This window comes from Canis lupus, chromosome 9, assembly GCF_011100685.1.
Source record: "Canis lupus familiaris isolate Mischka breed German Shepherd chromosome 9, alternate assembly UU_Cfam_GSD_1.0, whole genome shotgun sequence".
In the NCBI taxonomy this organism is placed as follows: domain Eukaryota; kingdom Metazoa; phylum Chordata; class Mammalia; order Carnivora; family Canidae; genus Canis; species Canis lupus.
This window is the reverse complement of record NC_049230.1, coordinates 19,181,964-19,207,159: the sequence shown is the minus strand read 5'-3', so window position 1 is coordinate 19,207,159 and position 25,196 is coordinate 19,181,964. Positions and strand designations below refer to the sequence as shown.

At 43.5% G+C, this 25,196-nt stretch overlaps 1 protein-coding gene across 1 annotated transcript; it reads right to left on the bottom strand.

The window, feature by feature from the left end:
- Positions 1 to 1,089: 1,089 nt before the first annotated feature.
- Positions 1,090 to 24,285, bottom strand: LSM12 (LSM12 homolog). Its single transcript, XM_038547147.1, has 5 exons — positions 24,049 to 24,285; positions 22,108 to 22,241; positions 5,238 to 5,347; positions 3,475 to 3,601; positions 1,090 to 2,675 (listed from the first exon to the last, which is right to left on the bottom strand). Exons 1-5 carry the CDS (start codon positions 24,170 to 24,172, stop codon positions 2,583 to 2,585), a joined length of 588 nt encoding a protein of 195 aa, XP_038403075.1. The 5' UTR covers positions 24,173 to 24,285; the 3' UTR covers positions 1,090 to 2,582.
- Between the last annotated feature and the right edge of the window lie 911 nt (positions 24,286 to 25,196).

Genomic DNA, 25,196 nt, shown 5'->3' with positions numbered 1-25,196 from the left:
AGGGGTTCTCAGGACAAGTCACTTAGCCCTGTGGAATCCACTCTCCTTCTGTGAAAGGAGTGGTTTCCATATTATAATCAAAGGAATTTCCCAGGACTCCATGGCAGAGGTAGAGGTGAGATCAGAGACAGAAGGCAGGACTCTTGAGACATCCCCATCCTTGCCCGTTTTATGTTATCGGCCTCACTTAAAACACAATCTAGAGAAGACTTCTGAAACAAAGCCAGAGTTTCTGCTGACCATCTAATCCTAATCTCATCCCCAGAGTCAACCACCCCAGGACCAAGCTAACACTGACAGAGCACCTTCTAGGTATCAAGCATTCTAAAGATATTTAGCCTTCTACACCAACTTTAGGAGATGGGTATGGACTCCATGTTGACAGTGGGAAGCGAAGGCTCACGCTGGTGAAATGACTTACCCACAGTCTCAAAGTGAGGAATGGGAGGTGTGGGGATGTGAGCCCAACTATTTATGCCTCCAAAGCCCTGGTTCTTTCTTCTTCACCGGCCTTTCACACGGTCGTAACTCCACCTCTTGAAGTGCTTAAAGTTCCCCCACAACATTTTATAAACGAAAACTAGAGTCAAAAGTACTCCTATCAGAGCTTACAAGGTCTCTCTTCTTTCTCCCTTTTTTATCTTCTTCAGCAGCTTACACTTCTGTGCAAACTAAATTGAAGGCCTGGTATTTTAAATCTAGCTCTGGCCAATAGCAGGTGGATATAAAAGTCTTCTCTTGTTTTTTTTTCTTCCAAACAGCCCATAACAAACGGCCTCATGTGTGTGTCCATCCCTCTGCGCCCCTACCCCACTCACACATACCTCCCAACCCTGAATCCCTTTCTTGAAATTATACACTTTGCGCTATATCCCTGGGTGAGCTCCAGGGGTAGGAGGAGGAAGGGTAAAGAGTAGGAAGCAGAGAATCTAAAGGGAAAAATTACCAAACACACTTCCCCTTACATCCCCTCCCTCTGGGGTCTCTAGAGCATGTACAAACCTGACACATGAGTGATGGTTAAAAAAATTTGGGTTTTATTGTTTTTGCTAAACAATACTAAAAAAAAATTCATTTTGAAGGCAGGGCTTGAATTATTTAATTTTGATCCATTTATTTAATTAAAAAAAAAAAGGAAGGGGAAAGAGATCATGGCCAAAAAGATAGTAGTTAACCCCCACCCCACCCCCAAAGCTCCAGCCAGTCACATGAGCATCACCCACTTCCCACTAGGTGCCTGATATTCAGCTGGTGGCACACTCTGCCCCACTGGACTGCCCTGAAGACACAGGGACAACGGGTGCCAGTTTTCGTGCTCAGCAGGTTAGTCAAACCAGACAAACTGGTGGGCTAAAGTCCAGAAGTTCTCTCCAGGTTTTCTGCCCATCGGCTGAGCATATACAAACTATCGTTAGCTTGTAAAATTTAAGTGGGGTGGGGAAGGGCATAAAAGCAGGAGGTTGGTGGGAGAAGAGAAACTACAGGTCACCCAAGCTTTCTCCTGGGCTAGTGGCTCTGGATACAGACTTCGAGAGACTGGGAGAGGTGGGCTCCAGGTTTCTTATGGAAGAAAATCATCCTTCGAGGAGGAGCTGAGACGTGCCATGCAAAATAGTTCTTCCTGCAGAGGGCACGGGAGACAGGGCAGCTGACTCTCCCATCTAGGAGACGGGAGAGTGGTGAGAAGTTCTTCTAGTACCATGAAGTAAGACAAAAGGCAGAGGGAGAATCCTGAGGTTCTGGCCAAATCTGAGACTGGTACACACACACAGACTAAAAAGCCATCAGGAACCCTCACAGCCGAATCCCACCTGCAAACACTGGCTCTAGAAAGTGCTGCAGAAGATTCTTGCTGTGAACCAAGTCAAGTTAGTTGCCTGGCTATAGGTGGTGGGGAGGGTAATACGTTTTTATTTTCGAAGGGATGAGGTGGGAAGAGCGGCCATGATCTAGTAAAAAGAGACCTGCAAGAAGCAGAAAATATTTAGAGAACATTTTAATATATATTTTCATATATATATTTAAAGTTAAGAAAAATAAAACTAATTCAAGCCATGCCCTGTGCAAAAAAAGAAAAAAAAAAAAAAGAAAAAAAAAGACAAATTTAAAGTGAGACCTCTGTCTGCTGCTCTAGTCTCAACTTAAGTATCACAGTCAGCTTGTTACTTTTATTTTGGAAGAGAAGATGTAAAAGTTTCTTTCGATCACTCAGAAGGCAAGTGTAGCCACTTATAAAAACAGAATGGCAGGGACAGACTAGGAAAGTGAGAGGTGAAAGGGCAGAGCAGGAAAGGAATTTTCAAAAATAAAATTAACAAGGTGACTGTTCCAGAAGGGGCTGTGAAAAGGACATGGTGGACCGAAGTCTGTTAGTCAAGTAATGATTCAACTTTTAAATTATTCTCTTGTTCTTTTTTGTTGGGTGTTTTGTTTGTTCAAGTCTAAGATTTGGAAATGCTGACTCTGTTAACAAGAGCCAACAGGAAATATAGGATCCCTTCCCTCCCCCGGCCTGCCTCCGCCGAAGCCACCACCATCGCCTCGTTGGCTGGATGCTGGAAGAGTCCTCCATGTGTGTGGACTCAGGATGACAGGGCAGCCTCCTTCTGTGGTTGCTGGGCTTGTGAACGCTGCAGTATCTTTTGGCTTTCCACGTCTCTAAAATGTTTTTCAACCTGAAAGAGACCAGTTCAGCCTAGGTCAGAACAGGAGATGGGCACCAAGGCCTCCCAAACAGTTCACTCTGGGCATCCACAGCCCATCCTGGCTGTCCATCTCATGGACCATTCAGGCACCTCTCCCCTTGGTGTCTGCGGGCCTTCCCAGACAAACGTAGGCAGGGGCCTCTTGTTTCAACCACATATGCTACAGGTTCAGCTAAGACTCTCTAAAAGAAGGTGAACCTATAAACTAAAACACAGCATGAAAGGAGATTATTATGCCCAAACTCCCTCCCCCCTCTTCACCTAAGTGCAGAATAAAAAGCTGACAAGGTATTAACAGTATTAGAATGTTTACATCCACAATGATGGTCTCTCAATGCTTAGAGTGTTCTCACAAATGCTGCCACTCAATCTAGACAGTCACATGATATATGCAAGGTCAGAAATGCCAACATCAACTGATTTATACCAACCAGCCCTTTCTGAGAAGAACCCAGCCTGGGATGAGAGGAACTGTTCAGGCTCAATACCATGGAATGGTCTGGTTAATTCCAAAAAGCCACAGTGCTGAGGACATGGGGCCAACCACTCACTTTATTGCACGCTGCCCAGTGGGTTCCATCCCCACAGGCATGGCCAAGCCACAGTTGCAGAGCACTGAAGCGCAGGGGGCAGGGGGCTAGGCAGAGCTACCCTCAAGTTGGTAGGTCGCACCAGGCAGGGATTAAAGTACAAGGTCCTGCCCTGATGCTGTAGGGGTAAAGGCCAAGGAATCATCCTTTCTCTAAAGGTTCACAGCTCCTTTACTTACTATTTTGCGTACATGGCTCAGTGCACTCCCCTCTTTGCCTTTACAGTTTTCCACTTGATATGGGGGTGTAATAACAACTTCTTCCATGACTACGATGTTTTTTTCTTGCCATTTACAGTCTTTAATGCTGGAAGGAGAAGAGAGCAGGTGAAAGTTGCCTCTTGCAGGCATCCCAAACCTCCTGCCTGATGAATAAATAACTCCAGAAAATTGACCCCCCACTTCTCAGCTCACAGCTCAGGCAATAACCAGATGCCAGCAGCCCATTGGGTGTAGTAGCCAAGAAATACTTCCTGGGCACCACTGGCTAGGAAAAGCAATGACATGACGCATATTCCATTCCGAGGAGAGCCCAGAAGAGTTACTCTGAAGCATTAGGGACAGCCTATATTGGTGGCAGCCTCAGAAGTCTAATCCAAATTGAATTCAAATGAACAGCTAGGAACAGGCCACTAGATTCAATTTAAGTAGCAGCCTAGGGTAGGGGTTGGCAAACTTTTTCTATACAGAGTCAGACAGCAAGTATTTTAGGCTGTAAGGGCCATACAATTTCTGTCACAACTACTGAACTCTGCTGCTGTACCAAACTACAAAAACAGTCACAGATGACATATAAACAAACTAGCAGGGATCCCTGGGTGGCGCAGCGGTTTAGCGCCTGCCTTTGGCCCAGGGCGCGATCCTGGAGACCCGGGATCGAATCCCACATCGGGCTCTCGGTGCATGGAGCCTGCTTCTCCCTCTGCCTATGTCTCTGCCTCTCTCTCTCTCTCTCTCTCTCTGTGACTATCATAAATAAATAAAAAAATAAATGTTTAAAAAATAAATAAATAAATAAATAAACAAACTAGCAGATTTGGCTAGAGTTTGCCAACCTCTGACCTAGAGGGAAATAGCACCTTTAGAAAGACAGGAAAAAGAAATTCCCCATCTTACTGTGATCTATACTCTGCCTCCCACCTCCTAAAATGGAAACTGCTCCTCAAACTGGCCCTTCTCAATTTTCAGACAGCTGGGCACTTGCCAGACTGGGAAAACCCATTCCAGTTCACACTTGGGGAAACGCAGGGCAGCTGATATTCTTCAGAGTTCCTTCACATACCTGTAAATGTTCAGATACTCATTCCACGGCCTCAAACAGCTCTGATGCCAGCTGCCATCTGTGCACCAGACCCAGGTGGTTAAATAGGGTAACAGAAGGCAGCAGGGGGGAGGGGGAGTGTCAAATGTTTCAGTTTTTCAGCAGCTAGGGAAGCTAGTGGAGAGTCAAATGACTTCTGCTGTGACAAAATGTCTTTTAGGAGGTGGTAATAAGGTGGCCTTCTGCTCTCCCTGACTCCGTATATACACCCCAATGTACAATTGGAGAGAGACAGAGACATGTAACTTTCCTTTAATAAAACTGCATCAGCTTCTGGAGAAAGGTACAAGAAGATCAAAATAATGAAAGAGAAAGAAGCCACAAGCTCTAAATTATTGAACACCAGCTCTAAAAGGGATCTTTAGGATAATCTAATCCCAAACCAAATTTTACATATGAAGAAAGTGAAGGTAAGAGAAGACAACTTGTCCACAATTACACCATTTTCCTGTACAGAAAGGTAATAGACACCCGCATCCCTGGACACAGAGGTGCTGCGGACACACTAACCAGCATCTCTACTGACTTTCAGGAACACAACTACCCAACAGCTGGCTACCACACAGCACAGCCAGGCAGCATCACCCCCAGGACAAGGGACCCCTATGCTCCCCCAACTCACGTCTTGTGTATGGTCTGGAAGAGCTGCTGGCCCTCTAGGGAAACACCAGCGCTGATTGCATAGGCCTGGCTCAGCTTCTCCTCCTTCTCTGTCCGTGCTTTGCTGGCAAGCTAGGGTAGGGGAGAGGAAAGAGACTCAGAAAAGCATTCACCTTCATTATTCCCAACAGTCAGGACCTGTTTAGGAAAGGAGGCTGGAAAAGACTGGTTTGGTAGATTCCGTTTTTTTCAGAGTTTATGGAACACATACATGATATACCTGAGAAGTTACTGCTACAGTGGCAAACATTCCTTCCACCAGTACTTACTGAGTGCCCACCAGGTACCAGACATACACTGTGCTAGACTTGAGATAACAGCACTGAAGCAAGGACTGGACACAGACTACAAATAAAAACACAAAGTAACTTCAGACAGTACTAAGGAGCTAGGAAGAAAACAATGCAGGGCAATGTTACACAGCGGGACTGGGAAGTGATGATCAGATAAAAGATAACACACACATTTCTATGAAAGGAAAAAATTAAGAATTTTTATCAGCCATTGCTAGAGTTTAGAAATTAATATCTACAACACTTTCAAAGACCAGAATTTGAGGTTCTAAAGACTACCTTCCTGATACCACTATCTGTACTCACATGGGGAGCCAAGACTCAAGTAAACCTAACCCATGGATACTGCCCACCTTCAATGTGAGCTACTACTATCCTGCTCTTTAGAAAATGGAATGGTCTGCCTTCTACCTTACATCTGTTCCTTATCTGCCCTCTAGTGGAACACTCATAAACTGATCAAAAGAAATTCTAATAAAATCTATAGTATAGTAGTTCCCCCCCCCCCCCCTTATCCAGGGTCGACCTCAGTCTGAAAGCAGATGATCCTCCTCCTGACATATCATCAGGTCAGGTTAACAGAAACCTACTGCTACATCACAGTGCCTACATCATTCACCTCATTTCATCTCATCACGTAGGCATCTTATCACTTCACATCAGTACAAGAAGGGTGAGTAAAAACAATACAATGAGATATTTTGAGACAGAGACGGTGTTCACATAACTATTATTACAGCATATTGTTGTAATTTTTCTATTATCGTTGTTGTTAATCTTTACTGTGCCTAACTATAAATTAAACTTTATCACAGTTATTGATCTACAGGAGAAAAATTAGTATATACAAGGCTCGGTACTATTCATGGTTTCAAGCACCCTCCACGGTCTTGGAATGTACACCCTGCAGATAAAGAGGGGGACTACTGTAGTCTACTAAAATCTAGTTAAGTCCCTCCCAATAGGGGTGTGTTGCCGTATCAACCTCTACTGACCCTCTAATATACTTCTAGTCCCCACCCTACAGTATTTGGTGCTAGAGACTCCAGGAATACAAACTTAAGGGTAAGACAAAACAAATATGCTGGATTAGACGGCCAAAATGAAAAGTCGATAATGCATCTGAAAGTCAAACAAATGATTTGGGAGATTTTTCAGGCCCACAATCATGAACAGCCTAGTATAATGATGCTGCAGCTAGTATACTAAAGACATATACAGACACACACGTGAGAACACATAATTTGTCCCCAAATACCAGTTCCTTAAAATAGGGAGATCATACCTCACACACATCCCCAAAGTACCTAGCTATTAGGAATTCTTTTTTTTTTTTTTTTTTTTTTTTAGATTTTATTTTATTGGGACGCCTGGGTGGCTCAGCGGTTGAGCGTCTCTGCTTTCAGCTCAGGTCGTGATTCCGGAGTTCCAGGATTGAGTCCCACATCGGGCTCCCTGCGAGAAGCCTGCTTCTCCCTCTGCCTGTGTCTCTGCCTTCTCTCTGTCTCTCTCATAATAAATAAATAAAATCTTTAAAAAATTTTTTTTATTTCTTTGAGAGAGAGCGCGCACATGCTGGAGTATGAGCGGGGGGAGAGGCAGAGGGAGAATCCAACTCCCTGCTGAACAGGGAGACTGACCAAGGACCTGATCCCAGGATCTGTGACCTGAGCCAAAAGCAGATGCTTAACAGACTGAGCTGCCCAGGTGCCCCAATATTTGGAACTCTTAAACATTTATATTCCACTGTAACAGTGACCCTTCAAACCAGAGATCAAGTACAGTTCTAGAGGCAAAGTTCTAATTGTTAGCAAAATGAAGCACTCTATTAAAGTGTGGGTTTGACTATGAAGAAGAGAAAAGGAGACCTTCAACTGGGATATGGGGAGCCCTACCTCTGAGTTTCAAAGATCATCTGAGGGGTGAGGGGTGTGAACACAGAAGAGAGAGGTCATGCACACTGTCATTTCAGTGTCCCTAGGGGCAAGAGGAAAGAAACACCAAAACTGCAGTGATTTGAAGCCAGAGCTCATTTTTCACATGGTCCCCAGGACATGAAGAGATAACTACAGCAGCACTAAAATAAATAATCTTTCAAGCCTGGTCCCGCTATGCTGGCCCCATCAGGCTGGAACTCCACAGAGAAATACATGCATAGGGCTGACAGTATTCCCATGAGCCTTGGCAATCCCAACTGCAGTAAGAAAGCATTCAGTTTCTATGGAAAGAGAACCACTGGTGGTGTATTTTAAGCAGCAAAAAGCAAAACTTAGTCACCAAAAAAACCCTGATAACAAGGAGTTTCCTTGAGTCTCACTGTTCCAAACAACCCTGTAAAAAATCTGAAGTCTCCAAGGAAAGAAGGAAAAACTAGGGGACAACAGAGCTCCCCTGGATTAATCATGCTCTTGCAGGGTTCCTACAGAGAGCAAGTGACCAGGTAGATGTTTACCTTACCCCATGAACAGGTTCGAAGGTCTCATTTGGAGGTCTTTTTATTTTTTTATTTTTTAAGATTTTATTTATTTAATCACGAGAGACATAGAGAGAGAGAGAGAGAGAGAGAGAGAGGCAGAGGGAAAGGCAGGCTCCATGCAAGGAGCCCGACACAGGACTCGATCCCAGGATCACGTCCTGGGCTGAGAGGCAGCGCGCCAAACCGCTGAGCCACCCAGGCTGCCCCAGAGGTCTTTTTTAAAAATGTTTATCCCTGAAAACCAAAAACATCTCCCAGTATTGGGTCAGACCAAACTGCTTCTATAAAGCTTGTGTTGACTAAATAATACAGGATACCCACAGCAAAACATCCTTGTCACCTACAGAGATTAAAAACAGAACATCACCCATTCAATAAGAGAAGAAATGGCTCAGGGAAACCAGGCACCTATGCAGAATATTTAAGAACAGAACTGACAAATTTAAGCTAGAAGAAGAGGGAAAAAGGCTGAGAGAGGAGTCACTTTTGAATTTTTGCCAGAGGTAGAATAATATGCATATAAATCTCAGCCAGAAGGGATTTGTTTGGATAGCCTGAGTAACAGCAGCACAACAGTTAAAGAACAAGAATTTCAAAGTACATTTCTAGCCCCCTAAAATACGAATTGTACAATCTCCTCCAAAGACTATCCTGAAAGCAAAGGAGAATAGACTAGATGATTCTCCATGTGAACTCATAGTGCAAACAGATCCCAAATGCTAAATGATAAAGAAGAGCCTTAGATAAGGGGGAGTCTGGGTAAGCTCAGTTGGTTAAGCATCCAACTTTTGGTTTCAGCTCGGGTTGTGAGATCAGGCTCTGTGTCAGGCTCCACACGGAGTGTGGAGTCTGTCCCTCTCCCTGCACCCTGCCCCCGCCCATAAATAAATAAATTAAATCTTTACCCCCCTCCAAAAGGAGAGGTTCTTAGAAAAGTCAACAAAAATCAGAGTAAACTGACTGTATTTTAATTTGCCCCAATATCCTCAATTACTCTACCTGTACCTGCAATTTTGCTTTGGGGGATCTGGACACACTGCAAACCTTGATACCTCCAGCTGTCAGTTTATGAATTGCATTTTCATGGCATCTGAAAAATGTTTAAATCTGATATCCAGCTACATAGATCTGCTTTCACCAGGAACTTGTACAAAAAGGGTAAATTTCTCCCACAGAAGAACCTATCAATAAGGCACAAGGAAGGTTACCCTCACAAAAGGAATCTAGCAGTCTTCTCTCAAAATTAGGAGTGAGATCACCTTGCTCTTTTTAGGAATGTTCCCTGAAAACTCATGAAAAATGTAGATAATCACCTTTTATAAACCCAATAACTACCATTCTACCCTCAAGTTAGCAGTTACACAGATTTAAATTCTCCCACATATTTTTGTAAACTCATACATATGTATAAATGGTCCAGTTATTCCAAGACAAGTTTAGTTATTGTCAAACCACTAGAGGGAACCAATAAAAGCTGCCCTCAGTGGAGGTGTAGGGGTGTGCCTTTCAAGCTTGGGAGGGTTACCACGATTACAATTTTTTAAATTCAGTGACTACAACCGTACTGCAACCATTTTCAATGTAAACATGCTAGCTGCTAGCCTCGCTTCCAATCAAACCTGAAACACTAACTGGTTAGAATCTCAAAGAGTATAAAGGCACCACTTTACAAACACATGGGGTTCAGGCAAAGTGAGAAACACAAACCTACAAATATTTGTTACTAATGTGTATGTGGCTTAAATGAAATGAGTGCACAAGCCAACCTGTACTTACCTGCCCTTTCTCGAAACTCAGTGAAAATAGCTATTCCCTGTCTACTAACCAGTGCTTCCTCCCATGGCCATTTTACATATAGCAACTTGAGTGGGCACTGAAGAAAAGTACACAAACTTGATACCAAAGCACATCAATATTAAAAGGCATCTAGTCATGCCTGCTGTTGGGTAACCCTTGAGAGAGTCAATTAACAAACATACTCATCTCCTCCTGTGCTCAGTGACATGGAGAAAAGGGAGCAGCCACAACAACAAAATCCAAGCAATATGCACTTCATCTTGTTATTCAGTCACCAGCTGGGCCATCTTAGTCCCACACACCCAGACCAGGAAGGCACAGGTGCTGTGGGGAATCCAGAGGGATTCCTACTTCAAGTATTTAACAGGCTGTGACAGCTGATACAACAAGGGAAGCAGAGTCCAAAGAGGAACATGCTGGATGTGACCTACTGACTCCAATGAGCCACTCTGAGTTTGTCTTCTCTGTGTATGCAGGCTGTCCAACCAGCTGCCCTCATAGAGAGGTTAGGAAGCACTGCAGCTGCTGCCCAGGAACTGCCGGCACTGCCCGCAAGGCCTGGTAGAGGCGGAGTGGTGACAGACCAGGGCAGCCAAGAACCATTGGCATACTGAGGGCCAGTGCTTCTTTTTTTTTTTTTTTTTAATATATTTTTTAAAATTTATTTATTCATGAGAGACACACAGAGAGAGACAGAGACACAAGCAGAGGGAGAAGCAGGCTCCATGCAGGAGCCTGACCTGGGACTTGATCCTGGGTCTCCAGGATCACACCCTGGGCTGAAGGCAGCACTAAACCACTGAGCCACCAGGGCTGCCCACCAGTGCTTGTTTCTGATGTTTCAATTGCAGGGTGTGCTCTTGGAAAGCCCTCCTTCCTAGCTAGCAACAAGCAAGCTCTGAAAATATTTCTTCCAGCTATCAAATCAGTATCCCCAAGTCTTCCTGTTCCCTAGCTGAAAGCTCCTGTCTGACAGTTTCACTAAAATACTGTTCTTTCCAACTCCAGATAGTTGGGAACTCCAAAAATAGAGTACCCCACTTGTCGTTGTGTCTTAGAATACATAATAATGAATCAAAACATTGAATCAAACAGGAACTGTAGAGCCTAAGAGGCCTGGTAGTGAATATTAAAATTTTGGGCAGCCTGGGTGGCTCAGCGGTTTAGCGCCGCCTTCAGCCCAGGGTGTGATCCTGCAGTCCTGGGATCGAGTACCACATTGGGCTCCCTGCATGGAGCCTGCCTCTCCCTCTGCCAGTGTCTCTGCCTCTCTGTTTCTCTCTGTGTCTCTCATGAATAAACAAAATCTTTTTAAAAAATAATAAATAAATATAAAATAAAATTCTAAGACCCAATTTGTTAAGCGAGAGCTTACTCCATCCTAGGCACCAAGCTACATACTTTACATGTATCAAAATATTTAATCCATACAACAGGGCACCTGGGTGGCTCGGCTGGTTTAAGCATCTGCCTTCAGCTCAGGTCATGATCTTGGGATCCTGGGGTTAAGCCCCATGTCAGGGTCCCTGTCTGCTTCTACTTCTTTCTCGGCCCCTTCCTCTAACTTGTGCTAATAAATAAAATCTTAAAAAAAAAAAAAAAAAAATCGAGGGGTGCCTAGGTGGCTCATTCAGTTAGGTGTCTGCCTTCAGCTCAGGTCATGATCCCAGGATCCTGGGATCAAGCCCCACATCAGATTCCCTGCTCAGCAGAGAGTCTGCTTTGTCCCTCTCCCTCTGCCTGCCACTTCCTCTGCTTATGCACATGCTCTGTCAAATAAATAAATAAAAACTTAATAAAAAAAATCCATACAACAAGCCTATGGAATGGGGACTAAAATCCCTCCTACTTAATAGATGGAGAAACTAAGTTACAGTTGTTAAGAAACTTGCCCAAGTTTACCAAGCCACAAGTGGGGGAAACTCTGGATTTCAACCTAGTCTGACTCCAGAAGCTTGCATTCTTAACCCTGTACTACAAACAGTTCCACCTAAGAGAAGTCAGTCTAAATTACTGGTGAAAATATAAAATTTGAATGCAAAAGAAAATATTTTCAGAAAGGAAAAATTTTTTTTTCCAAAAATGAAAAACTCAGCTGCCATCTCCTCTTTTTGTCAGTTCATTCTGGCATTCCCACCAATGCCCCCAGTGCAGAACGCAGCTGTCTGCATTCTAGTGAAGGACCGCTCTTTTCTGAAAAGGGCCCCAGTCTCCCCCTGAACCTCAAGGACATTTCTTTTGTTAAAAGTAAATCACGGGAATGCTTTTCAGAAAACAGATCTTGTGTGGAGAAAGCATTTCAGTCCAATAATGACAGGTACCCCCTGGACCTATCAATTTTTTTTTGTTAATATTTACCTATTTAAGTAATCTCTACACCCAATGTGGGGCTCAAACTCACAACCCCAAAATCAAGAGTTGTATGCTCTACCAACTGAGCCAGTCAGACGCCCCGTGGACCCGTCATTTTCTGATTGGTCCAAGACTAGGGAAGCTAAGTCAAGCAAGTTTCCTGCACTTGAATGTTAAGATATGTTGAGTGCAGGGGAGCCTTGGGTGGCTAAATTGGTTGAGCCTCCGACTCTTGGTTTCAGCTCCAGCTGTGATCTCATGAGTTGTGGGACAGAGCCCTGTGTGTAGGGCTCTGCACTTAGAGGGGAGTCTGCTTGAGGATTCTCTCCTTCTGCCCCTCCCCTGGCTCATGCTCCATCTCCAAAATAAATAAATAAATCTTAAAAAAAAAAAAAAAAAAGATACATTAAGTGCTTTGAGCTATGATGAAAAACACCCTGCAAATCCAGGGGCCATGGTGACATGATACTTAAATCATCATGTTGCTACTACATAATATAGACCAGCCTCAAGTCACAGCCAGTCCAGGCCAAGGCAAAGGTTTTTCTCTCACCTATTTTAAAATAAAAACTACTTGTCATTAAGTCAGTAGTTTGTTAGCTATTTGTAATTATATCACTAAACACAATTCATAACTACAAGAGAAAACTAAACTTCCAGGACACTAACTAATTCCCTACTCCTAAGACCCTGAAACTAGTACTGCTGTGGAACCTCTACACAGCCCTGTCAGAAAGAGAAATTGCTGAGATACAAGCTGAAATCTGACCTCAACAACCTATCTCTGAGAGTGTCCACTCAAATTAGCTCACATGTAGCTGCGAGGATTAGGAGAGATACCCCAAATGAAAACACTAGGTGAGCTGTAAAACACTGTACAAGTATTAGCTGTCAACACTATTATTATAACATCCTTATTATTAGCACAAAGAAGGTGGCTTGTGGGTCATTTCAGAAAAATCCATACAATCCAACCTTCCTTTAGCCAATGGCTCAGTGCCCTCTCCTTTCTGGTTTCTATATGAGCTGCTAGAGAGGCTAGAAGTCCCAAACAGAACATCTTCCAAAACATAAATGGAATAGTAAGTTGGAAATGCCTTTATGTGCCAAAACGGGGGGACTACTTAAGGAATAAAGAGTTGACTTGGGGGCACCTGGGTGGTTCAGTTGGTTAAGAGTCCAATTCTTGATTTAGGCTCAGGTTAGGATCTTAGGGTCCAGAGACAGAGCCTGCTAAGAAACCACACTGAGTGTGGAGCCTTAATATTCTCTCTCCCTCCCTCTGCCCTTCCCCCACCTCTCCTCCCCACTCTCACCTTCCCTCCCCTGCTAGGGATAGGGAGCACATGCACTGCTCGCTCTTTAAAAAAAAAAAAAAAAAAAAGTTGATTTTATTCAGTGATAGTCAAAGAGCCATGCCCTGTTTCCTGGGCTCTGAAGAGAGAAAATAAAACAGAAGAGCCACACACACCCCTTACTCCCTCAAAAAGTAATTCTGGCCCAAACCCCTGCCTACCACACACTAGCTGCATGAACCTGAACATGATGCATAACCTCTCCAGAGCCTCAATTCATTCATCTGGGGCCCATCCTGAAGGGTTATTGTTGGAAGTTCAGTAAGCATGTAACACCTAACACCATTATCAGCACATAACAAGTCCCTTCCCTCCCTCTGAGAACTAATAACCTCCAGGTTAGCTTACTGACAGAACAGCAAAAGTTTCTAAATTGCAGAGATGGGCAAATGGAGCACCTTCCAAATTAAAATTAGCTTGATTCCATTTAGCTTCCTTTTATCTAATTACTTATTCTTCAAGACCCTACTCCACTATTACATCAGGAAAGCCTTCCCTAAAATGTTTAACTACTCTATGCCAAGGGTTGGCAAACTACAGCCTGTGGGCCAAATTTGGCCAACCACCTGTCTTAGTTACGCTTTATTAGAAAAACCATGCCCACTTGTTTATATATCATCTATGGCTGCTCTTGCTACAAAGGCAAAGTTGAGTAGTTGTGACAGAGAATGGACAGGCCACAAACCTAAAATATTTACTATGTGGCCCTTCACAGAGAAAGTTTGCTGGCCCCTGCTCTGTGCTCATAGCATCTTGCTCATACCTCCACTAACACTAATCCTGCCATACGGTCAGCACTGGTTAAACAATGCTCTCCCCTTTCACTACCAACAAACACAAGATTCTTGTGGGCAAAGGCGTCTTCATCATCCTAACATTCCCAGCACCTGGAAAGGAGGGGGAGTGAGAAGAGGAGGATAAGAGGAAAAGAAACCTCAACTATTAGTTTCACAGAACAGTTCCCAGTTCCAGTTAAATGACTAACATACGGTCACACAATTCATTAACAGCCCAGCTGTTAAAAAAAAAAAAAAAAAAAAAACCTAGTTCTTCAAACTCCCCACAATCTACCGCAGACACTGTTAGCTTTTGGCAGATCCTTTCATTTTCCACTTCAGGTACGATTTGCTTGTCTCTCCAGGGTAGTTTCTGGTATTTACCTAAGCTAGTCTCAAAATTCCAATGCTAGAACTTGACTGCATCACCCTTTTCCCTCCAAGTCTGTTCAGTAGTGGAAAGGCTAAACAGAACGCCCCTTAACAGAAGAAGTAATACCACCATTGACTCACCAGTGAAGTCCTCATTTTGAATCGACTCCATGTCAGAGTGCAGAGGTAGCTTCAATAACACACTGATGCACACCTCTGCCAGTCACTCAGGCACAGCAATTTGTCTTTTCAGGTGGACGGGAACTGCCTCCACACCCCATGATGTTAAGAAAGCCCCCTTTGGAACCAAACCCTTAACCTAATGAAGGTTCACAGGGTCAGCTGGCTGCCATGCATTATGGCTTGAACTGAGTCATGAGCCCTAGCCTGAAGCACTGCATCCCCCACTATGGCTGTCAGTTTCAATGCCACTGAATGTGACATCCTTCAAAAGGCTAGTGGATTTTTTTTTTTTTTTTTAGGCTAGTGATTTTTTTAAGTAGGCTTCCTGCTGAGCATGGAGCCTAATGTGAGGCTTTAATTCACAAACCTGAGATCAAGACCTGAGATCAAGAGTCAAGCGCTTAACCGACTGAGCCACCCAGGCACCCCCAGAAGGCTAGTGATTTTTTTTTTTTTAATTTTTTTTTTTTTTATTTATTTATGATAGTCACACAGAGAGAGAGAGAGAGAGAGGCAGAGACATAGGCAGAGGGAGAAGCAGGCTCCATGCACCGGGAGCCTGATGTGGGATTCGATCCCGGGTCTCCAGGATCGCGCCCTGGGCCAAAGGCAGGCGCCAAACCGCTGCGCCACCCAGGGATCCCCAAGGCTAGTGATTTTTAAAATGGCAGTCAGTCAGGGAGCCTGAATGGCTCAGTCGGTTAAATGACCAACCCTTGATTTTAGCTCAAGTCATAATCTCAGGGTCCTGGGATCCAGCCCTTTCTCAGACTCCCTATTCAGCAGGGAGTCTGCTTGAGATTCTCTCTCCCTCTTGCTCTGCCTCCCCCACCAAAGTAAATAAACAGGGGCATATGGGTGGCTCAATCAGTTAAGCATCAGCCTTCAACTCAGGTCATAATCCAGGGACCCTGGGATGGAGCCCACCAAGCAGGGAGCCTGCTTCTCCTTCTCCCTCTGCCTGCTGCTCCCCCTGCTGTTTTCTCTGTCAAATAAATAAAATCTTTAAATAAATCTTTAAAAAAAAAAAAAAAAAAAAACAGCAATCATTCTACCTAATTTTTATCTGATACTACTTGCTACTTAACACATCCCATCAGTTGACAGTAATGGGCTCATCATCATCACCCCCAACCTGTATCTTCATGAGGAAACAGCTGTGTCGGGACGCCTGGATGGCTCAGCAGTTGGGCTCTGCTTTCGGCTCGGAGTGTGATCCTGAAGTTCAGGGATCGGGTCCCACATCGGGCTCCCTAAGGGGAGCCTGCTTCTCCCTATGCCTGTGTCTCCCACCTCTCTCTCTCTGTGCCTCTCATGAATAAATAAAATCTTAAAAAAAAAAAAAAAAAAAAAGGAACGAGCGTCTGCTCACATCCAGGTACAAAACACTGATCTCTAAACTGGTATTGGGACCCTGACAATATACTCAAATCAAGTGAGCCAATAGGTTATATACAGCTTCTAGAAGCTAGAAAAATTTTACCTGACAAGAAAACCTTTTTTTTTTCTTTTTAAAGATTTTATTTATTTATTCATGAAAGAGACAGAGAGAGAGGCAGAGGCAGAGGCAGGCTCCATACAGGGAGCCCAACGCAGGACCCGATCCCAGGACACCAGGATCATGCCCTGAGCCGAAGGCAAATGCCCAACCGCTGAGCCACCCAGGCGTCCCAAAAAAGCTTTGCTTTCTTTGGAAAAGGAGTTATTTCCCTTCCCACATTTACACGTATTATTAACTCCTACCAATATACACACAACCTAAGCATAGTGTGGTCAGGCCATCTGATTCTATTTGGTGATAACACCATACCTCAACACATTAGGGTCACAATATGGTCAAGGGCCAGCTAACAAGATAAATCCATGAACAAAGGCCACAATGCAGCAGCTATTAACTACCCCAGGAGTTTACTCATACTTTAAAATTAACCTTCAAAAAAAATTAAATTAACCTTCAAATCACTGGAAAGTCTACAGTTATGGTAAATCTTAACTTTGAAATTGGGAGACCTCAACACACACAAAAAAGTCAGCTCTTCCCTCAATGTGACATCATACCTAAAGGTGAGCAATTGAAGTTAGTTTTTTTAAAAAGTGAAGTCTGACTCTTCCATTTTCTCAGCCTTACCAGAACCACCCCCTGCCCCAACCGATCTCCAAATACTCCTTTTATCCAAAGGCAGCCAACTCTTTCTTCATTACCAGGGGCTAACGATAAGCCTTTTGAATCTCTTCTTCCTCATTGCAGGTGATAACTCACGGCTTGTTACTAAGATATACATGGGTAATAAATAAATACAAGAGGCTGACAAACTAGTCAGTGGTTTGGTAAGGGAGGTGGACACCTTATCTGTGGATTTCAATTTTCTATGCTTTGTCACTTTTCCTGCCTTCCCTACAATACACAAATATCTCAAGAAAGTCTTCTCCAACTCAACAAAGAGAGAAGACAACTTAAATGCATTTCATTCAATGCATGAAATGCATTTATCTAAACAAATACAAACATTTGCCTTGGCTGTGTCCATGAGTTCTTTCCTAAGAGTCTCAGAGGTTGAAAGCACAGCCTCCTGGGTTCTGTGACTGCTCACTCTAAACCCCAGTACTCAGCCAAGTGTTCACTTAACTACACCACCTGATAACATTGCTCTGGAAGTTCAAGTTAATTCTGGTCACCAAGAAGAGATCTCCTTAATACATTTAACTACACTACATATTAACAGTATTCAATACAATTTTGATTTCCCCCAATCTTGGGTTGGCAAATTTGGATATCTGGAATGAATGTCAGATCCAAAGCCAGGAGGCACTGACATAGTAATAGCATTCATGTTCTTGGCTGCCTTCCCTCAGTCATTATGCCCCTTTCCCCTCATCTTACCCCTATGTCTATTCAAGGAACATCAGTTAGCCACACATAGCTAATACAGAAATAGAGAATATCTGCCAATTCTAGTCAATTGACCTAATCCCCACAACAAACTCTATGAGATAAGTACTAACATCATCCCATTTTTACAGTGAGGAAATTGTTGCTTAGTAACATTAATAGGCAGAAAAGTGACTTTTAAAAACTCACCTTCTTGGTTTCTGCTTTTTCTACTAGACCACAATGCTCCTGACCACACAGTACAGAGATTTCTATGTAGAAACATTATTTTACACAAGACTTTGGCAGTCAAAATATCAGACCTGAGTTCAAATCCCAGCTCTATGACTTAGTTGCATGACCTTGAAATACTAACTCATTGTCTCTGGGCCTCAGTTTATTCTATGAGATGTTGATGGTACCCACACCATAAAAACTGTTGTTAGAATTAAATGTCTACCAATTTCTAGTTCAGAGAGTGGCTCATGAAAGCATTAGTTCAAAAAAAAAAAAAAATGAAAGCATTAGTTCCCACACTACCAGCCATATAACCTAGAACAAGTCACTTAAACTAATAAGCTTGTCTTCTCACCCATTAAATGAAAAGGAAAATAATACACTCTAAAGATCACATGGTGTGGTTGTGAGAATGGAATGAGAGGTGTCAAAGCTCTTTTGTAAATTGTAAAGCACATGAAAAATGTAAAATGTGGTCCCCAGCAGAGCTTCCACAACACATTGCACAAAACAGATTTTCAGGAAATGTTTTATAATGCTACACAAGAGAGAACCTTGCTAATGTTGACATGTCCCAAATCATCTCCTGAGAGCACTAGTAACCCACAGGTAGTCTTTATCCCCAGAGAACCAGATGCAGAGCCAATTCAAAGGAACCTGTTAAGAAACACATTTCATTCTGCCTCGTGGGCCCTAGGGTTCTTCTCAGCCTAAAGCAACATTTAAGCCTTTCTCATGGCGGAATAAACTAATAAGCCACAGGGTGAGTAACCTGAACCTCGCTTATGACTGGTTTTGATGTGCTTTTGTAGTTTTATCGAAATGCTTCTGTCTTAGGAGTCAGAAAATCAGAACACTTAAACAGGATACAATGGTACTGTGGAGAAGATCAAATGATACTTATACTTCCACCTTCAGCAAACCCACTGTCCTCTTCCAAGCTGCCTCTCGCATCCCACAGCTGTAGACATAGGACTCCCTAGCCTGCAGTGAACTGTCAACAGAAAGCACAACACACTCATCTCTAAGAACTGCTAGTTCATACCTTCTCTAGTTGGGCTGGAATTAAGCATTTTCTTTAAAAGTCTTTTTCTTCCATTTCCTGCTGGGTCAGAGTAAACAAATATCCAATTTATATCAACAGGATTAATTAAACTGAGCACTCACTATATCAGCAACATGAGCCAACATGTGATGGTATCTTCCACTGGAAGTAGAGCACACAGGTGGTGCTCCCCCAGACTGTGAGCAGCAACAGTTTTATTCCAGGGATCTCTGAGCACTTTAGTTCCCTTCTAACATGCTTAAACAATCCTCCACCTTATTTTTTTTAATGTTTTTTTTTTTTTTTTTTAGATTTTATTTATTTATTCATGAGAGACACACGGGGGGGGGTGGGGGGGGGGTGCGCAGAGACACAGGCAGAGGGAGAAGCAGGCTCCATGCAGGGAGCCTGACATGGGACTCGATCCTGAGTCTCCAGGATCACATCCTGGGCTGCAGGCAGCACTAAACCGCTGCGCCACCAGGGCTGCCCCAATCCCCCATCTTAAAAAAAAAAAAAACAAAAAAAAAAAAAACCCAAGTCCATGCTCTTCAGTGGAATGAACTTTTCAGTTCATTCAAGCAATATGTAAATAGTTGCCCAGATGAAATTTTCAGTAACAGTGCAACAGGCTCTCTAAGTCTAACCAAATTCAGAGAGGACTCTCAAAGCATCCTCAAACAATGGCTTCAAGGCAAGGCCAATATAGCTTACTCCTAAACATCTCTGCAAATGAAACAGTGGGTAAATGAAGTCCAAAGATAGCAGCCCTCCAACCTAATTTTGGTTTTTAGTTTCTGACTCTTCTACCCAGCAAACCTTTTTCAAGACTTGGCAAGCAGGCCACAAAGTAAAAAAAGTAAAAATTTGGTCTTCCCTAACCTATTGATTCCTGCTGCTTTCTTGAAAGAGTGGGTAGAGATCCTTGGGTGGCGCAGCGGTTTGGCGCCTGCCTTTGGCCCGGCGCGATCCTGGAGACCCGAGATGGAATCCCACGTCAGGCTCCCTGCATGGAGCCTGCTCCTCCCTCTGCCTGTGTCTCTGGCTCTCTATCTCTCTCTGTGTGACTATCATGAATAAATAAATAAAATCTTTAAAAAAAAAAAAAAAGAAAGAAAGAGTGGGTAAACAACTAATTTACAACAATGCTAATAAATTAAAACTGATCAGCAGAAAGCAAAACCCTAACAGCAAAGATAATCTGCAAACTCAATAGCCAAGAACTATTTATATTTGAGGTCAAACATAAGAGAATTACCTCTTAACAGCACCTACTTAACAGTTCCACTCAGAATATTCCAAGCCCTCTCAAATAAATGATGGCATGTATTGGTCACAAGAACAGAAACTTAGTTTTTTATGTTTGTGAAAATCATCCCTCTTTCAGATAATCTTTCCTCTGCTACTCACTAAAGACCCAGTTGTTTAGTAACAAACTTCTCATACCCTATAAACACTAAAGGATAACTTAAAGCCTATTTCCTCTTTGACATACTAGTAAGAATAAACTATTTCACTTGAATCTTTTAAAAATCTCTTGAAGGTGGAAAAAAAAAAAAAAAAGACAACCACTCAAAGGGCTCCTACACTCTAACAAAAAAAGAAGGTACGTAAGCCAGAGTTTCAAAAATCTATAAGTTTCTAAGAATGGGACATTCTATATTCAACAGCCTTTAATATGAAACTCAAGACCATTCCGAATCTGTCCTCAGACATCACTAAAACACAAGTGGCATTTCCCTGGAATCTGACAAGAAGGGAGCTCCAGATCAGAGGTAACTATATTCCACCAGCCTCAGTTGCCCTCTATTGTTTCAGCTGCCTGTGTTTCCTTGCTTTGCTGAATTGTAGCCAACATACCATATTCCAGAGAGGCAAAAAAATATGTTATTACAAGACTCCCCCAGAAGGAGAAACTTCCACCACACTAATTCAAGAAACTTAAGGAAAGGCACCTGCTACTAAAATCGAAGGTTTAATATTATATTCAAAGAATATTAAGCACTTACTCTGCACAAGGCTCTGTATATTCAGCCATGAACAAAACAGGTATGGTTCCCATCCTCACAGAACAAAGTTTGGTGAGACAGAAAAGCAAACAAATGATACACAATTATAATTACAAAAAGGCTATGAATAGGGCAACCTTAAGTTCCAATATGCCCAGGACACACTGATCTACACTTGTTCAGTGTAAAACAAAAGCACTCTGCTTTATTCTCAACAATGTCCCAAGTTGTACTATAAACACTATGTCATCTTAGCTCTAAAGGATAAGGTACTATGAGAGAATAATGGGGGCAAATTACTTTACTTGGATGATCAGAGAAGACTTCCTGGAAGAGGTGCCATTAACAAAGTCCTGAAAGATGAGGCTCCATACATTCTGGAAATAAGAGTGTTCAAAGTACAGGACAGCAAAGACGACAGGACATGGAGTAGTATTATTTTTATAATACATGAAATTTTGCCTGATAGAACTCATGAGCCAAAGTGATTTGGGGGTGTAAGATTAACATGTAAGATACCAACATGTAAGATACCAACATGTAAGATTACTCTAAACATCTAATTCTGTCAGACCTCAAAATTCAAACATAAAGACAAAAATGAAGCTTTAAGGCAGTAGTTTTCAAATTTTTGTAGGTCATGAATCACAGATCTGCAAAATACTCCATATGTTCACCAAAACCATATATATTCATGTGTGCACACATACACACAATTTCAGGAGGTTCACAGACATCACCCCTACCCAACCCCACTAATACCAGAAGTTCACGCACGGACTCCAGGTTTTTAGAAAACAAAACAAAAAAAAACAGCCCTCTTTCACTAAGGACAAAAGTAAGTTTGCAATTTTATTTCTCTATTTGGGCATTAGAAGGTTTCTTAAGTCTGAAGGTACGCAGAAATAAGGAGAAACCTAAACCGGTATGTTTTTCAAAAAGGTATCAGAACAAACAATTTTATGTTAATGGAAAAAATGAAAAACAACAGACAATGTATGTATCACCAAGAGCCAAGGAGTCTCAATGTTTCCCATTTTGGAGCCAGAACTGCCCGCAAGTCCTTACCTTACTAACATTGAGTGAAGCTAGGGGAGGAGGGGTTTCTGTTCGGTCATTAATTATTTCCACTTCTGAAACATACTGTAAGTTTATGAGCAAGATATCTGCATGGTTGGGCTTTCCACTGGAAGAGGGACATTCTGGTGAAAAAAATAAAGTTAAGGAAAATAGAGGCAAACAGCACTGACGCATCCCAAAAGGGGCATGGAAAACAACTGAAATGAGGCTGGTGTAACAGGTGTGCCACGAGCAAGAAGGGGGAGCATTACAAGAATCCTAGCTCTCCTCAGGAAATCTCTGCCTGTCACCTTCCACCCGCTCAAAACCCCAGAACCAAAAGATCTCAAGCTTTTCAAAGCCAAATACCATCCAAAATTGGAAGCCTCAGAAAGGGTTTCCGTCACCTCTCTACTGGTTGTATGGAAGCATAATGCAGTGTTAATGCCATATATAGAGTTTGTCTTGGACCTAAGGAACCACACAGAAGAGGCATTACTCTCTGTTCTTGGTATAATACTTTCATCTATATACTGCTCTTTTCACTTTTTTCGATTTCAGATTTCCCATTCCGCAGAGGAGAAAACTATAGGACTGGAAAGGAGGCTCACTCAAGGTGAACCCAGCTACTTAACCCATTTATCTATATATGTATTTATTCATTCATTCATTCACTCACCCCTCCTCCAACTATTTATCAAGAGTATATTATATGCCAATTAAAAATAAAGTAATTCCTCATTCCAAAATCCTTCCAACTAACCCACTAATGTAAAAGGTCTTATTTGGTCCAGGTCTGAGTTTTTACATTTTACCCAAAAAAAGCAACAGTTCTTGCTGTAGAGGACATCTTCCTAAGCTAAAAATATCTACAACTAGTGGTTAAATAAATTAAAATACTTGCCACTCAAATGCAGCATTCAGTAGAAAACTTCCTTTTGAAAGATGCCATAAAGGATTACTCCTCAAAAAAATAAACCCACCTGTGGCTCAAAAAGAGGGGAAGGGGTGGTACATTTATTACAACCAGGAACTATTTTGTTTCCAAGACTGAGTTTCCTGGAGTAATTCAGAAATCATTTCCACCCCAAAGAAGCAGGCCTTCTTTTCCATTCTGTTAATCACCACCACTTCCAAAAGGGGAGGCAACTACTATGGAAAAGTCAGGACTCCATGTGCTGGGCTGAGCAAGGGAACGTAACTTACTCTTTCACCTGTAACCCACACAACCCTACACGAGCCCCTAAAAACCGTGGCCTTCTCTCTGGGACCAGGTTTCCAATGGAAACATTCTCAAAACAGCAATTTTCAAATGACTGAGAAACCTCATTCAGTACTCCCCGCCCCCAACAGCACCACGCACACACACACACCAGCAAAATAAGCCCCTATCCCCATTTCAGATACAAACTGTCCTGCAGTTACTCTCCCCCCAAAGCAGGCGAGGCCCATTTGGTCACCACCCCACCGCCGTTCCTTGAACCAAATCCTCCCAGCAGACACCCCCTCCTAAACTCCATACCCCAGCCCTACTAGCAGCTCTTTACTCTACACACCCCCTCCCCACATGATTCTACCCGCCCCCCTTCCATCCGGGCTCCAATCCACCAGCCCCCTCCCACGACCACCCTCTCTCTCTCTGGAGCACTGTATCGCCTCTCACAGCGTTTCCCCCGAAAAGGCATCCGCGTGTCAAGCCCCCCTCCACCCACTGACCCTCGCTCGGGGCCCAGCTCCCACAAGGGATGGGAGACAGGGTCCCCAAAGCGGACCGAGGGACACGCGAAGAGGGGGAGGGGAGCTCAGGGCCGTGCGCATGCGCTCCGGGCGCCGCGGTAGCCGGTCGCCCCTAGGCCCGGAGAGGGCCCCAGCCGCCGCCGTCGTCCCCCACCCCCCCACCACCACACATACACGCCGGCCCGGGCTCGGGCTCCGCGCAGCGAAGGATACTTAAAGCCAGCATTTTGGACTGGTAGTCGAAGGCTACCACCTCGCCCTGCAGCCGCTGCTCCTGGCACGTCCGGCACGACACCTGGCTCCCAACGCTGAAGTACTCGCCCGGAGGAGCCGCCATCTTGGGAGAGCAGCCGCGGCCGGCGGCGGCGGCGGCAGCAGCGGGCGAAAGCCGGGCCCCCAGTGAGCGCCGCGACGCGACGCACGAGGCGTGCTGACGTCACACGCCAGGGCGTGGCCTGGCTCTGGGTGGGGCGGGAGCCTAGGTGGAAAGGGAAAAAAGAGGAAATAAAGGGGATCTGAATAAGTGTTTGTGCAACTGCGCCCGCTTATAAAGTGCTTGCAGAGTCCATTTTAGAAGTTAAAGATAAATGACCTACGTGGCATGAAAAGAGGAAGGAGAAGGGAGCTGCAATCTCTATTATGTGCACACCTTGACACAAGACTTTAATGAATGAACTCTATTTTACATAGAGTAATCTGAGGCCCAGAGGTCTTAAGGAAACTTGCCCAAAACGATTATACCCAGTTACAAAGTACTAGTGGGAAGAACATGGCCTATAGGATTAGCTAAACTAGGATCGGAGTCCCAGGTCTGCCACTTAACTAAGTTCTATAACCTTGAGCAAATTACTAACCCTGACCCTGTATCATTACTTTTTCTATATTATTACTTACTGAGCATCCAACAATCTATTGAGGTGAGAATCAACATCTTCAGTTTACAGATGAAGAAACAAAAGTCTTAGACTAAACTTGGCTGAGGTCGCACAACCGGAAAGAATTCGGTCTACCTGTTTCCAAAGACGGTGCAATTTACTGCATTAAATAATACCTCCTAGAGTATTAGGAGGTTAAGTGAGATAATGTGTACAAATGAATGCAGTTCCTCCATGATCGCTCATCACCCTTGGAACTCAAGATGCTTCCACATCTCCTCCCATCTTGTCCTCTCTAGAAAGCCAGGCAAAGGGCAGGAATGTGGAGCAGTGGTAGTGACAAAGGTGGCCTTGGGGCAGTTTTGGCCCTCCCCCATTAGTGTCCATCTGATATACGAAATCCACCTGCTCTCATCCCCCATAGAAATTCTGGAGCCTCATTTATGAGTAACAACAGGTTGATCTTTCTCTAATCCAGAGGGAGGC